The 15,379-nt window shown below is 32.6% G+C and overlaps 1 protein-coding gene across 2 annotated transcripts in view; it reads right to left on the reverse strand.

Moving 5' to 3' along the window:
- The window catches only part of LOC107455965 (uncharacterized), a 64,933-nt gene that overhangs the window by 14,044 nt on the left and 35,510 nt on the right, over positions 1 to 15,379 (reverse strand). The window contains exons 1-2 of one of the 2 annotated variants that reach the window (XM_071179803.2): positions 13,699 to 13,720; positions 6,167 to 6,251 (exon numbers count right to left, since the gene is read on the reverse strand). In XM_071179803.2, the coding sequence (XP_071035904.2) occupies positions 6,167 to 6,230 (64 nt within the window). In that variant the 5' untranslated portion in view covers positions 6,231 to 6,251; positions 13,699 to 13,720. Of the gene's footprint in view, positions 1 to 6,166; positions 6,252 to 13,698; positions 13,721 to 15,379 lie in introns of those variants that run through there. The other variant, XM_016073708.5, reaches the window with a different exon arrangement.

Genomic DNA, 15,379 nt, shown 5'->3' on the forward strand with positions numbered 1-15,379 from the left:
ATTTAAGCATAGTCGAAAAAGTTTTGAATTGCAAGGAACATAATTATAAACATCTTTTTAAAGAGTGCATTTTTAAATGGTAAAATACAAAATTTGAGTGAACTCGGTCGAATAATTCCTGAGAAATCGAATTTCGGAAAAGTCGTATCTTTAAAATTCAATTTCTCAAGAAATGTTCGACCGATTTTGCTGAAATTTTGTATATAGTCATGTAAAAAGGTGTTAAGTTTAAAGTGATGTTAAAAATTTTATATTCTTGACTATTAGTAAATAAAATAATTTTAAAAAAAATATTTACTAAAAGTTATTTTGTGCATGGGATTTTAACTTTGAATGATGAAGTTACGCCCCTATATTTTGCAGGTCAAAAATCCAGATCCATTGAAAAAAAAGCTATGTTTATGTAGGGAAAGTACAATTTCATGTCTGATTTCTAACTTAAAATGTTGTCCAACTAATACAATTAACTATTATATAATTAACTAATTAATTATCATATTTGAGGCTACCCCTAAATCCATTAAAATTGAGTCCTAGAACGTGAAGATCCTATCATTAGATCAAAACTTATACAGGGTGGTCTGATTATTTTTTTGCTCATTATACAGTGAGCAGGAAAAAATAAAATAAAAAATGAACCTTCCTTTTAAACTTTTGATCTAATGAACGGATCTTCAAGTACCAACACTCAAAATTAATGGTTTTAGGGGGTAACCTCAACTACGTTAATTAGGACAAACGATATTTTAAGTAAGAATTCAAACACAAAAACGTTCTTTCTCTGGATAAACATGCATTCATTTTGACCGATTTGGATTTCTGACCTTCAAAATATAGGGAATAACCACAATCTGGGATATATGTTGCCAATAATTTGGTCAGGAGAGCTGTCCAAAGTTAGGACCCCTGAATATTAATATTACTTTTTGCGTATTTCGCCATATCTCGAGAACATTTTAAGCAAATTTAAAAATGCTTGCATACAATTATAAAATTCGTTCCTGCAAAGATAATTCCATGCAAAAAATAAATTTCAGTAAATATTTATTATTTTATATTGTTTCATTTAACAATAGACGAAAAAATTTTGAACTGTAAGGTATACAAATTTTTACACTGTTTTAAAAAATTTATACATAGCAAAATACAAATTTTGTGTGAAATCGGACGAATTGAATTTAAAAAAAAATACGAACGATATCCTTAATAGGTAAAGAGCATAATGTTTTAAATATAAGGAAAAAGTCCAATGACTTTAAATTTTAAAATTTAAAGCTTCGAATCAAATAAGGAGTGCAAAATAAGTATAGTCTGTAAACTCCATATGTGTTATCTATACCTAGAATTTATTTAAAAAGTTTCTATAAAAAAATGGGTAGGTTTCACGACTCGAAGCTTTCGAAACTTGCTCTAAATTTCTTCAACTTTTGTTAAGTTCATTGTTTAACGGTAGTTAATTGCTTGACTGTTTACTTTTGATTAATTCAATCCAGATTTTTCACGTGAAATCATTATTCTTTATTTACTAATAATTCTTTTTATCAATATTTTAAATATTTCTTTCAGAAAATCAAACGACAATAAAAAAGTTAAAATCTTAAAAAAGAATAATAAAATACAATTCCCGATTTTTACAAACTTAGGGTGATACGATCGTTTTACTTTAAAAGCACCAATCAAATTCTCAATTTCTAAATGTATGTTTTATAGGAACTTTTATTTTAATGCTAAAGTGACAAAAAATATTATCGGGCCGGCTAGGAAAATATTTCGTATTAAATTTAAAAGTTTGCTTTCAAAACAATCGAATTCTGCACAAAATCGTTTATTTATTACGAAAAGAATAGGAAAGAATATCTTCACTCTTCACTTAAGATGAACACCGATTAAACTTTTCAGTTTTCGAACGGCATCGTCAGAACAGTTGAGAGCGGGCTTCAAAATCCGTGCCGGGAGACTGACCCATTATTGTTTCCTAGAACTCTTACTAGTCTCGCATTCAGGAGGATTTCAAGATACTAACTTTTCCAACTGTTATTTAAATATTTGCTGCCTTGAATATATTGTTATTAATTACTATTGTTCTTGAAGACAGGTTATTTTTCACTACCATTGTTGCAAACAATTTGTCTGCTTGTTTACCATAGGTCAAAACCTTACCTGGTTCTAGAAACAATCAACACCATTCCAAGCGACGTAATAGGCACAAAAAGGAATCTAACAATTGGTTTCCGTTTACAAGGCAACTGTCTGGAACTGCATTTAGAGTTCTGCTTGCCACGCGAAAGTCGTCTCTTTAGGACATAAACAGTAGGCACTGTAGACTGCCCTAAAATCAAAGACTTAAAACTCTCCTTATGCTACTATAACCAGTATTATTACGTGAAGATAATATGTCATTAACCTAAGAGCTACCATTAGTGCGGCAAACTGATAATGATGATTTCTTTTTTGGTCGTTTCTGCATCGACCATAAATAGTCTCCGTGCGGTATTTGGTAATCATATACTTTGTTTGCTAATAGATGGGATGTTTTTGCTTGGGGTGCTATAGTTAAATAGTTAGTAAGAAAAGGGCGTTCAGTAAGCTCTAAAATGGTTTTTAAAAGCTGTTATGAGTTCATAATCATTGTGTGCTTATGAATTGGCAGCAGATGTAGATAGCAGTAGTCCAGGTTTTTTGGTTAATTAATTCGTATTGGTTTCATTATTTTCATACGAAGATCTTTAAAAGTCGCTGATAGTGAACAAGAAATAACTATAATATTATTTTTAAAATCTGCTATGAGTTCATAATCACTTTGTGCTTGTCGGATGGTAACAATAGATATTGGAAGTAGCAATAATCCAGGAAGAGGCCTTTCTCCTTCCGAACAAATTCGGCTGTCGAAGGGATGGAAAAAATCTAAATGTTCTTTTAATCCTTTTTTAGTTGATCTTCACAAATAAACTGATGGTGGAAATTAACTCTGTTTCCACGGTATCAAGAAATACAATGTCGTCACCCAATCAGAATTTGAGATATAAACCATGGATATTTTTTATTGTCTTTCAATTTTTTCTGAAGAAAATTAACCAATAAAATTTTGAAATGAGCAGTTTTCGAAAGATAGTAAATAGTATACATTGGTTGTTTTTAGATTTTTGATAAATATCTTTGCTTTGTTCCATTTAAGTTTTTTGCCATCATCGAAATTAATTTTTAGCAGTGTAAACTGTAATTAAATTAAATTTTAAAAAATCTAAAAACTGACAAATGCGTAGCATTAAATACAAATCGCATATTATTATTAATTTAAAATTTGATGGAAAATTCCATAAAAGTTCTAAATTATCAAGCGCTATCTTTGCTAATCTAATAAAACGACCCCTTTTTTTTCGATTTTATTTTAAAGGTATCGTGCTTTAATACTTTTATCAACAAATACTTTACTATAGATTAATATTTTTTATCAAAATTTTCTTAAGTACAAAAAAAATCAAGAAAAAAAACATCAAAATTTTTAACTAAAATCCAAAATGGCGAGGTTAGAGGCTTATGTATTTGAACTTGAGTGTATGATTAAAAAGTATGTTATTAACGATTGAAAATTTGAACAAGATATCGGGAGAGTGTGGACTATTAGTAGGAATTGTAAAAAGTGATAAAAAAGTATGCTACGAAGACCAAAAATAATTAGTAAAGGCTGTCATCCTATTTCTCCGAAGATTCAAGCGATTGTTTCGCACGAGAATGTTTCTTTAATAGTTGCATGCTTTATAAAAAAAGAGCTGAAAACAGAATGATACTTTTATCGATAGAGTTACCATGATAAACTTCGGTCGCTGAAAGTAGTGAATGGGCTTTCTTTAAACGCAATGATCCATACAGTTACAACTCTCTAAGGAGAAAATAGTGAAAGATACCGGAAGAGGTAAGAATCGCCACATCTACAATACAATGTTTAGAAAGTTTAGAACTAAATCAAGTAGTTTTCAATTGCATAGTACACTTTTCAGATCGTTTCTTTTTTACAATAAGGTTATGGATTTGTGTTTCTTAACTCTATTTTTGGAACAAAAGGCAAATGAGGATTGAGGATTGGATTTGAGAAAAGCTGTTAGAATCTTTTAACTCCTCCCCCATTAAAATTATCCTCTCTGCAAAATAGTGTGTGTGTGTGTGTGTGATAATCACTTTTCTCTTTTTTCTTTTCCTTTTTCCTTGTTCTTTTTATAGCGCAAGAGAAAATCATTTTGCCGTGAATGTTAACGATGAAGAATATAATAATTACAATATAACATATTAGGGCTTGCAAAAGGTTTAATTAAAATATTCAATTACGAAGATCTTACGGTATCAGCAATATTTACCTTAACAAGGGGAAAACGAAATAATTTTAATGATGAGTGTAAGATTATTATTCAACCACGACAAGCTGGTGGGGGCAAAGTGAGCCGAAAGTGGACCTGTAGAGTTTATTCTAGCGATTTAGAAGATGAAGGCAAAGATGGTCGAAACGAAATGGAGAATCTAGAACTCTTATTTTTTTTTTAAATTTTTCATTTTTATAACCGTCCTTGAACTACTGAACCAATTTTTTGGGTTTGCAACTACTATGTTCAACTCAGTAGCCTTGTAATTTTGAACCCAATCCAGAAGTCAAGGAAACTTCTGGATCAAACATTGGGAGAAATATGTCTTCGTGGAGGTCTTTTTGATGGTACTAACCCTCATTTGCATTACATGGAGAGGAAAGCCATGAAAACCTCCCACGGTTAACCTAACGGCTAGGGGACTCTAACCCATGATCCGTCTACCACTGAAGATATTTTACGTCAGTACTGTGATCAGTGAAAGCCGGATGCGGAATTCGTATCAACCAGCCATCGCTGGGATTCGAACCCGGTGCACCTTATTCGAATGCGAATGCTCTATCACGTGAGTCACCACGGCTCTTATTTGGAGTATAGTAGAAAATAAAAGAATAAAAACTTTTTTAAAGAGCTTTCAAAAGTAGTGAACTGAAGAATCGGAATGATATTGCTGTTGTAATTCTCGCCAAAAGAAAAACGCTCATATTTTGTACGTTTTAACGTTCCTCAGCCATTAAAAAATTAACTTTTCCTATTTCCCTAAGCTTTCCCGTAGGAGATTTGTTTTAAAAGTATTTAAATTTCTACTCAAGTGTTCTTTGCTTTAATAAAAAGTTCCCTTTGTTATGTTACAGAATAATTCCTCCCTCAATTAATGAAACGTGCTCCCAATGAAACTCATATTTAGATTAATAGAGCTCTAAGCTAGCAAATCATAGATATAATGAGATACCCAAATACCAAAAAAAGTTAAAATTCTAGGACCTGTCGCTTGAGCGCGATGAGCTTCGAAATGATAGAGAACGTGATTGTGAACTATACCGCAGGAAACGGGGAAATACTTGTCCTTTAGTGCAGTAAAATCTTGCAAACTTGCCTTCATGTACTATAATGTTTAACTTAAAAAATTAATTGAACGCCAAGAGGACAAAATAAGGCTGAAAGTTTTCTGTCTTACTGATGGCTGAAGAGATTATTGTAAATGTAAAATCTTACTGAGAAATCAAATATGATTCGCTACAAGTACTTATGAATACATCAACACTAAAACAATTCAGAATAACCTCCCCAATAAATGTCGTGTATATAGGCAGTTGAGATTGCTTATTTTAAAATAAGAGAAAAAAATTCTTAATGAAGGAAAAAGTTTTATTAAACTAGGATTGAGAAATATTTCTATAAACTGGCAAGAGCCATGATGGCTCAGGGGATAGAGCGTTCGCCTTCCAATGAGGCGACCGGGTTCGAATCCCAGCGATGGCTGGTTGATACGAATTCCGGCTTGCCCCGACCACAGTGCTGACGTAAAATATCCTCAGTGGTAGACAGATCATGGGTTAAAGTTCCCTTGCAGCCAGGTTAACCGTGGGGGATTTTCGTGGTTTTCCTTTCCTTGTAACTCAAATGCGGGTTAGTTTCAGCAAAAAGTCTTCCACGAAGGCAAATTTCCTCCAATACTTGATCAAGGAGTTCCCATGCCTTCTGGATTGGGTTCAAAATTACAAGGCTACGGGGTTGAACATTAGTAGTCGTAATATAAACTGGTATAAAAAAAAAATTAAGAAGGTACTTATTATTATCAAAATACTCACAGGGCCTGACCGAGAATTTATCCCAAAGTGTTCTTGGTCTAGCTCTGCACAGCTGCGAAAACATCGTCCATTATTCAATTAGAACCTGAAATAAAATAATTGGTTAAAATAATACAGAATAATAACACGCCTTTTGATACATGAGGAAATAATAAATTTTATTCCTGTAAGTTAAAAAAAAAAAGACTTTTGATTGCTTTTAAGACAAATTCAAAATGGATCGATTTCGGTAAATATAACTCCACAAAAAAAGCAAAAAAATTTATTCGTCATAGAATATAATTCGGTAGACGCAACGTAACCGATTCCGAGATAAGAAAAAAGATTTTTTTATTATTAAACAAAATTTTTTTGCCCCTTTCGAGTGTAATGCTTGAAATTTCACATCATTTTTATGACACTCAACAGTCGGTGCTCTTATCTATCATATATGCAAATTGAACATCGACATAAAACTGACCCAATACGCGACTCAATAGTATCAATGTTCTAAATTAACAAAAATAAAAAAATGATTAGGTAGAAAAATGAACGCTTCTCAATAATCTCCAAAGGGCTTATTTTGACAGTTACGAGCAATTCAGGCAGTTGATGCCTCCTATTAAAAATAGGTCACAATTTAGAAATGGCGCCAGTGTTTTCGTTTACGAAGACGTTCGGCCTTTGAAGGTCGACCGTATGCAGAATATGTCGACCATATTGGGCAGGTCAAATGCTGAAGAGCAGACAAAATTATTCTTCAAGAAAAATAAATGGCATATCTTAGAAGGTGGGAGCATATTTATGTCTCTTCGCGTTAATTAATTGATGCTAAATTTTGTTTTAGCACTTCGCCAACCCACGATGCGTCAACTTGTAGCGTTGTTGTATTGTGATTAGTCATTATCAGTTTAAGTAGGCATGGCAATGTCGTGAATATATTAATTAGACATTTTTCTTCATATAAGGGAATGTTACACTGTGCAACACAATTCTGCAGTGGAGTGCAGAGGGCGCACCAGGCATCCAATCAAAGAAGGGTCATCCCATCGACAGTTAACAACATTAAAACTTTATATTTTTATTACTGGCTTGAAATTTTTCACGTTTGGCTCTCAGTAAATATTTTATAAAGCATAAAGTTTGATTTTCAAGCAAATTTAATATTTAAAAACTTTGTTGATGATTAAAATTTGTTGTTGTTCATTTACGTCGCACTAGAGCTGCACAAGGGGCTATTGGCGACTGTCTGGGAAACATCCCTGAAGATGATCCGAAGACATGCCATCACAATTTTGATCCTCTGTAGAGGGGATGGCATCCCCGCTTCGGTCGCCCGAAGACCTGCACGCGAAGTCGAGCACTTTACGGTAGAACAGCTTAACGAGGACCAATACCGCACACCCTCGGTCCCTACGCAGGCTGATCCAAGTGGTCACCCACCCGCACACTGACCGTAGCCAGTGATGCTTGACTTCGGTGATCTGCTGGGAACCGTGTCTTAACGATCAGTCCACTGCGGGACAATTAAAATTTAAATCTTTGCATTTATGGGGGGAAAATAATATTTCATCCAAAATAAAATCTTACCATACAATAATTTAAACGCTTAAAAACATAAATATATATTTTACAATTTTTTCCCCTTTTTACCGATTACTATTTTTTTGTAGGGCATCTCATCAAGGAGCTTTGCCCGGGCATCCTTGCATGCGCCTGTTATCCTGAAATAACTAGTATTGTAGTACTAACGAATTTTTTCCCCAGATTGCTTGTTGCTGTTGAGGAGCGGCATACAATATTTTGACGCTTTAGTTTGAATTTATATTAACAATTAAAATAAGATCAGGGCCCGACTTAGCCTAATTGGGATCCGGGACAAAAACTTCTTTTGGGGCCCCCCTCTGCTTCAGTAATGAAGAACTGAACTTTATGGAGCTATTTAAATTGTTCACCTCGTTATAACAAGAAAATTGACTAGAACCTAGAATAGCTATAAAGACCTCCCTCCGCCTCCAATGGTCAAACGAATTATTGTTCTTTCCATTTTATTGATTTTCTGACAATTCCATGTCCAGCATGCGAAGGCAGTTTTCTGATTGTTAACTTTGCCATCTAGCTGCAGAAAATTCATATCCCTGTTGACATAAGGGCGGAATTCAACTAAATTTTCACAATTACGATAGCTCAATTAAGCCAATCAGAAGCCCGTATTTTTTTTAAACAGATTGCATTTTGCGATATACAAAAATATAGGCTTTTCATTGGCCCAATTTGTCCATCGTAATTGCGAAAATTTAGCCGAATTCCCTCCTAGAAAACCATTGATTTAAGAAATATAGATATTTTGTGTTCATACGATAGATTAATGAAGAAGCTAACATAAAACTGACGAATTTTACACTGTACTGATGTTTTGTTTAAAAAAAGTTCAATGAAGAAGGAAATTTAAAATGAACTCTCTATTCGATTTGGGGGCCCTCTGATGTGCGACTGCCCCGTATGCCCCTGCCTTAGTCAGGCTCTGAAGATAATTTTATATTAACAATGATCGAATTTTAAATTATTAAAAAAATCTTTTACGCAAGTAAGTTACCGTACTTTCAGATTTTTTATAACTTTGCTACTAGCCATAACTTGATTTTCATTTTGCTGTCACGTACGCTAAAAAATTGTTCTAAATGTTTGTTTATATGCCTATTGGTTTACGGATTCTCACTCTATAAATGTTATTAACAATGCATAAAATTATTAAAATCTCTGAGTTATATATTACTTAATAATGAAACCTACACTATATAGTTAATACTTTAAACTATTTAAAATGAATAAATAAAATTTTGTTTCTCGCATACAATCTATTCTTCCAATCGAAAAAGCTACGCCGAAAGAAAATTCTTGAAATACAAATTATAGTATATCATCTAAACAATATCTAACATTAAATTTACAGAAACTTATCTCAGAACATTTTTATCTTTAATTTTTAGTTAAATTGTCGCTGAATCTATGTTTTTGAAAACCTCTTTTGTACAACAAATACAAACTTAATTGAAAAGTGGCTTATTTCTATTGCAACAATTTAAATTTTTTATCCACATTTTTTAAGATTTAGAATCAAAATTTTCAGCAACCTTTCCTGCTTTACCAGTGAGATTTCTACGAACCACTGGTTCTAAAAGTCTGACTTTTTAGAATAAAACATTTTATTAAATGACATCAAAAATACAGAGTGTCTCGTAATCTCCACCCTTAGTGTATATTTTTAAAACCCTTGATATAAATGTAGTCAAAATTGTATGAAAGTTATAGGTCGTATCTTTTTTTAAAGAGATACAAAAAACAAATAAGCTATCAAAATCTGCAAAATCACTACTGATGCTGCTTTATCATCATTAAGTATTAGTTTATTATATGATGAATGAATACTTATAACCTAACTGAAAGCAGTAGGAAATTAAGAGAATATGAAAGGCGGTTTCCAGAAATACCTTCAAATTTGTTTTGCCATTCAGGTAAGATCCTATGCCTCTTTGTCAGAATTTGATAATGCTTACGCTATTAAATAGCTTAAATAAATATTAATTTATAATATGTTTCTTACTTTACATATTTTTTTTAAATATTTTTTTTCACCGGCGTTGAACCACTGACCCAATACTCAGTTTACGATTATCAATGTTCAACTCAGTTGCCTTCTAATTTTAAATTCAGAACAGAAGACAAAGGAACTCCTGGATCAAGCGTTAAGACAAACTTTAGTCTCTGTGGAGGTCTTTTTGATCTAACTGATCCACATTTACGTTACATGGAGAGAGAAACCACGGAAACTTCTCATGGTTAGCCCGATGGCAAAGGAATTCTAACCCATGATCCTTCTACCACTGAGGATATTTCACGTCAGCACTGTGGTCGGTGCGAGTCGAGAACAGCCAGCCACCACTAGGATTCGAACCTAGTGCATCTCCATCCTTAGAGCCACTGCTGCTCTGATTTCATATTCTACAAGGTTTCTATGAATACGAATTAACGTAAATAATATGGGAGTAATTCCTTGTATACTTCCGGCCTATTTGTAGGTTACACATTTACTAATCAGGTAAACATCTGATAAATACAAATTAAATTTATTTAAAAAAAATTTTTTTTTTGGATTAAGCCAAGACAGAATTAGTTTTACAGTTAATTTGACATGAATTAGTTTCACCTAAAAACAGTTTCGTATTTTTTCTTTGTTTAAATTTAATAGCCATAATACATTAAAAAATAAAAAAATAAAAAAAGACTGGCACTTGGCACTTTTAAAAATGAGACTGATTACCTCTTTTTCTTTAATTATTAGTAATTTTGCAACGGAGTGTTTCTTTGGTTGCTTATAAACTAATCTTCACAAAAATCGAAGATGGAATCCCCATTCCACTATCAACAAAGCTATAAATATTGAAAGATAGGCATCACTTATTGCATAATATTGAAAGGGAGGAAAGAAAGAACCGATGGATGACAAATGAATATATTGCAGGGTCCATTGTGAGGGAGAAATGTTATTTCGGTCATGTCAAGAAGTGGTCAAAGCTTGACCAGACATGGCGAAGGTCAATGTCCCGGATGTTTGGCCGCTGTCGTAGTTAGAAAAGAAAACTGGTTAAGAGAAGGTCCATGAATATGGATGCAACATAGAAACAGAAGGCACAAATCTCGCGCAGTAATTAATGATTCTGGGTTCATTACTCCACCCTGAGTAGATTCTAACCCTCTGCCACCTAATCGTCAAGGCCACGGAACAGACGAATGGATAGACAACCCTTTCTTTTTCCCTCGGGAATTAAGAATAGCACGGGAGCCCACCTCATAATCAAAACCAATCATTAGGATGCTACTGTTCGGAATCATCATCGCAAATTCAGTCGATTACTGATTTGCGTAATGGTCTTCGAGACCTCACTTAGGCAATTCAATCGTTTTAATTGCGATCAGGGGACATTATAGTCATCCTAGTTATCCCCATCAACCTGTTAGCTTCTTTCTTCTCCACTTAACGACACATTTTTCCATGTCTATTACTCATGGGTGTTTCTCTTACACCTGCATTCTTGAGAGAATTATAAAACTTAGCCAAAATGTCCATGCCTTACTTAGAGAGAAAAAAAAAGTTATGGCAGTTGCACTTTTAGAGGAATATTTTTCCTAATGATATTGAAATAACAATTACATTGATAAATGCAAGCAATTTTTTTTAAAATTTTGACAACACCTAAAACTGCATTATATACCATATCTGCCTATTTTTTCGCTCTTCTGAAAAGCTTTTTCTTAGTGGCATACAAGCAAACTCTTCCGAATTTTCCTGAAGATTTAATTTTTACAATTACAGTAGAGCGCCGATTATCCGAACCCTTACGTCCCGTACGTCCAATTATCCGAACTATGTCCGAATTCGCTTTTTTTCTTCTTCTCTTTTTTAAGTTTAGAATTTTTTTTAACTTATCGACAATTTTTCTAAATTTAGAGGGATAGATAATATCCACTAGATCTGAAGACCATATTTAATTTACAACCTTTTTCAGCAGTTTTCTTATAGTAGCCATACATACATGTATTGTTATACAGTTAAACCTACATACCCTTTTAGCCCTCTTCAACTGAAAATTATCATCAAAGAATGCGAGCTTCATTTTGACAATCTACAATTGTTGGAAAGCAGAATGTGTTTATGAATAGATAAGTGCCGAAATTCTACAATTGGGGGATGGGTAGTTGTCACTCATGGTTAATGATTAGTGATTACAGTGCTTGGAATCTTAAATCTTGGAATAAAATTCTTATCAGAAAAGCAAACGAAACTGCAATTTGTGAATCGGTAGATCTTTCAGGTGAAAATATACCATGTTATACAGCAGAAGAAATAGAAGACTGGTGTCGAGACACTGAAAACGACACAGGATTTCAAATTTTAAATGATCATGAAATTGTTTCTGAAATTTTGCATGAAAATCGGAACTCCTCAGATTAAGAGGAAGAAGTACGTGATCAAGTTCAAGATCGTGGACCTTCTCATAAAAAGCATGCAATTCATTAGATATTGCAATGAATTGCCTAGAACGTCAAAATGATGTTGATCCAATTCAGTTGATTTATATAAAAAGAACAAAGGATATGGCTGCACAAAAAAGAACATGTTCTTTGAAACAAAAGTCTTTGCTGGATATCTTTTGCAATGGAAAATAAATAAAAATGTGGCAAAATTAGTAATTGACAAAAAAAAATTATACAAAAAGCCGAAATATGATAAAAATGATTCAAATTGGAAAAAAAAGTTTAAAAAAATATATTTAAAAATTGAAAAAAAAAAGTCTCGCCAGAGCTATTTTAGATAGTACTGCCAGTCCTAAGCCTAGAAAAAGTGTGAAGGAAAGTTGGTGCATAAATAATAATCATTTAAACTAGGTTTTAAGCAACTTTCCAATTATCCGAACATTTCATTATCCGAACCACGTTCGGTCCCGAACAGTTCGAATAATCGGCGCTCTACTGTAATCTGGAAGCTAATTTCAGGTAGTCTTGTTTTAAAAAAATTTAACTTACGTTGATTTTGACTACCGTTACGTTTAAATAATTTACATGTTCATATTGAAGATCATTACATTCTTTGAAGAGTGGACTAAGCGTAAATGAAAACTCTACTTACAGCGTCAATTCAAACTTCATTTCGCTATCACAAAAAGTTTCTTTAAAGACGGTAAAAATTTGCAGGTATGTAGTGGTAGCAAAATGACATTTGAATTGACACAGTAAGCAGACTTTTCATTCATAATTAGTCCACTCATAGACCCACGTAACGTTGAGCAGTAGATCTACAATATGTATGCTTATACTAGTAACGGTAGACAGAATCATTTAAAATCAAATTTATTAAAACAAGAATCGAGTCTGAATGGATAAAAGTGGCTACCTAAGTACTTGTAAAAATAAGATCTTCTGGAAGAGTAGGCAGATATGATGTACTTAGTTGCAACTTTTTATACAATTGTCACAACGCTAACTGTAAGCCTCCCATAATTGGGGCCATTTAACTATTTTTTTTCAACGTTTCATTACCAATCGGTTGCTTTAAATATTAATTATTATAACATAATAAAATATTTAAATCTGCTACAATATCTGAAAAACGAGGGGAAGAGGGTACGTAGTGGTTCACCTCTTCCACAGCTGCCAACTTGTATGTTTATTAAAAAAATGAGTTTTACTTAGTGATAGTATTATAATAATTTTTAAGCCAAGCTGTTTCTGTACCGGAAAAGATATAAAATCTTGTCTTTTAAGACGTACTAAAAATCATAATGGCCAAACAAGACTGTTTTATACGAAAGAAAATAGCGGGCAATAAGTCTTGGTAATCACAGATTTGTTCCTCGTGAAGGAAAAAAAAAAATGATTTTGCGACCAGTTTCATACCTCTTTCGGTATTCAAACAGCGCTGATTTAAAGTATAGAGAATTTTCTTGAAATTAAGCGATTTTACTAACACTTAAAAAAGCAGGATTCATACGTACCTCGCCCATCCTTCAAATACTCCGGAAAAATTTAAGCCTTGCAGTTAATATTTTGAAGATACCCTTTAAATGTTTAGAGATCTGTTAAAAATGAATTTTTAGACATGTTTCCTTAACAAAACAACATTTAGTGGTGATTACAAATGCATTAAATGATGAAAGTAAACTGTTTTTCGTTACTTTTTTAAAACTTCTAAGACCTGGGGGGGGTGAAGACTTTGACAGTACTTTTTGCGGTTATGGTATAACGAGACAAAATATTCTAAAATGTCTAGCTATCAGTTTCAGAAGTTTTCAAGGGCATGCTTATCTAAAATGTATTAGCAAGTTTGAAGAGTGTAAGGATAATAGTTTGATATTAATGCATTTTAATGTTCACGGCAATTTTAAATTGTTTTACCAGTGAATTTATAACATAAACATTTTATACTCAAAATATTAAAATGCAAACATGTTATTAAATACATATTTCCCGACTGCGTAATCTTAAATAAATCAGTCAAACTTTATTTGAAATTTGGCATTTTGAAATTTATTTTTTCTGCATGTCAAACGGTTTGGTTTATTTTAAATTTGCCTCAGCTCACTTTTACTATACTTCAAATTTTAAAACAATTGTGTAAATGGACGAGAATTCGTCATGAAGTGTTTCTCCTGCTGGGAATAGAATCTATTGGATGAGTACTGTGGATAATTTTGTCAACTTTTCTTTCACTTTCTTTTAAATAAGATTTTCTCTTATTTACTAATGTTATAAATATAAATATTGTTATACATGGTGGCAGAGCCATAATGGCTCAGAGGATAGAACGTTCGCTTCCCATTGAGGTAACCCAGGTTCGAATCCCAACGGTGCCTGGTTGATACGAATTCTGCTCGTGACTCACACCGTTCACAGTGCTGAAGTAAAATATCCTCAGGGGTAGACGTATCATGGATGATTAAAAAACCCTTTGCCTTTGGACTAATCATGGGTGTTTTGTGGTTTCTCTCTCCATCTAACGCAAATGTGGGTTTGTTCCATCAAAAGGTCGTCCACGAAATCAAGCTTGTCCCTATGCTTGATATAGGAGTTTCTCTGTCTTCTAGGTGGAGTTCAAAATTACAAGGTTATGGAGTTGAACTTTGATAGTCGTAAACTCCTAATTGGGTCTGCTGTTCAACGCCGGTTTTAAAAAAAAAAATATATATACTTAAAATTTGTTCTAATTGCGTAGTAGGTGGGAATTTGCAAGAAGGGTTTCGCCTGTGATGTAGCCTTCATCGGTATAGCGTACTTCTTTAAAAAAAAAAAAGTTTTTTTTTCCTTGTTTACAAATAGTATTAATTTAAATATAATTATATTTCATGTACTGCATTATTATTTATTAGATATTTCTTAGTAACTAATTTCGCAGCATAAAAAAAAGTCAAAGGATCTGTATGTGAACGATACATTTAGAAGGAAAGAATTTTAATTATTATAATCACTGTTTATAAATAATATTATTTTAACCATTATCATTTAACTCAAAGATGGAATTATTATTGAAATTTAAATGTCAAGTAATATCTAACAGTTGTAAAAAGATATAATAAGTAAAATCAATATTTTATGTCTAAATTTATAGTTTTTGAAAAAAGTAAAAAATATTTTCTAAAATAAAGTTTAAATAAGAAATAAATAAATAACAAAAAAAAT

This window comes from Parasteatoda tepidariorum, chromosome 1 (assembly GCF_982258835.1).
Source record: "Parasteatoda tepidariorum strain Cologne lab strain chromosome 1, Ptep-v5.0, whole genome shotgun sequence".
NCBI classification, from domain to species: Eukaryota; Metazoa; Arthropoda; class Arachnida; order Araneae; family Theridiidae; genus Parasteatoda; species Parasteatoda tepidariorum.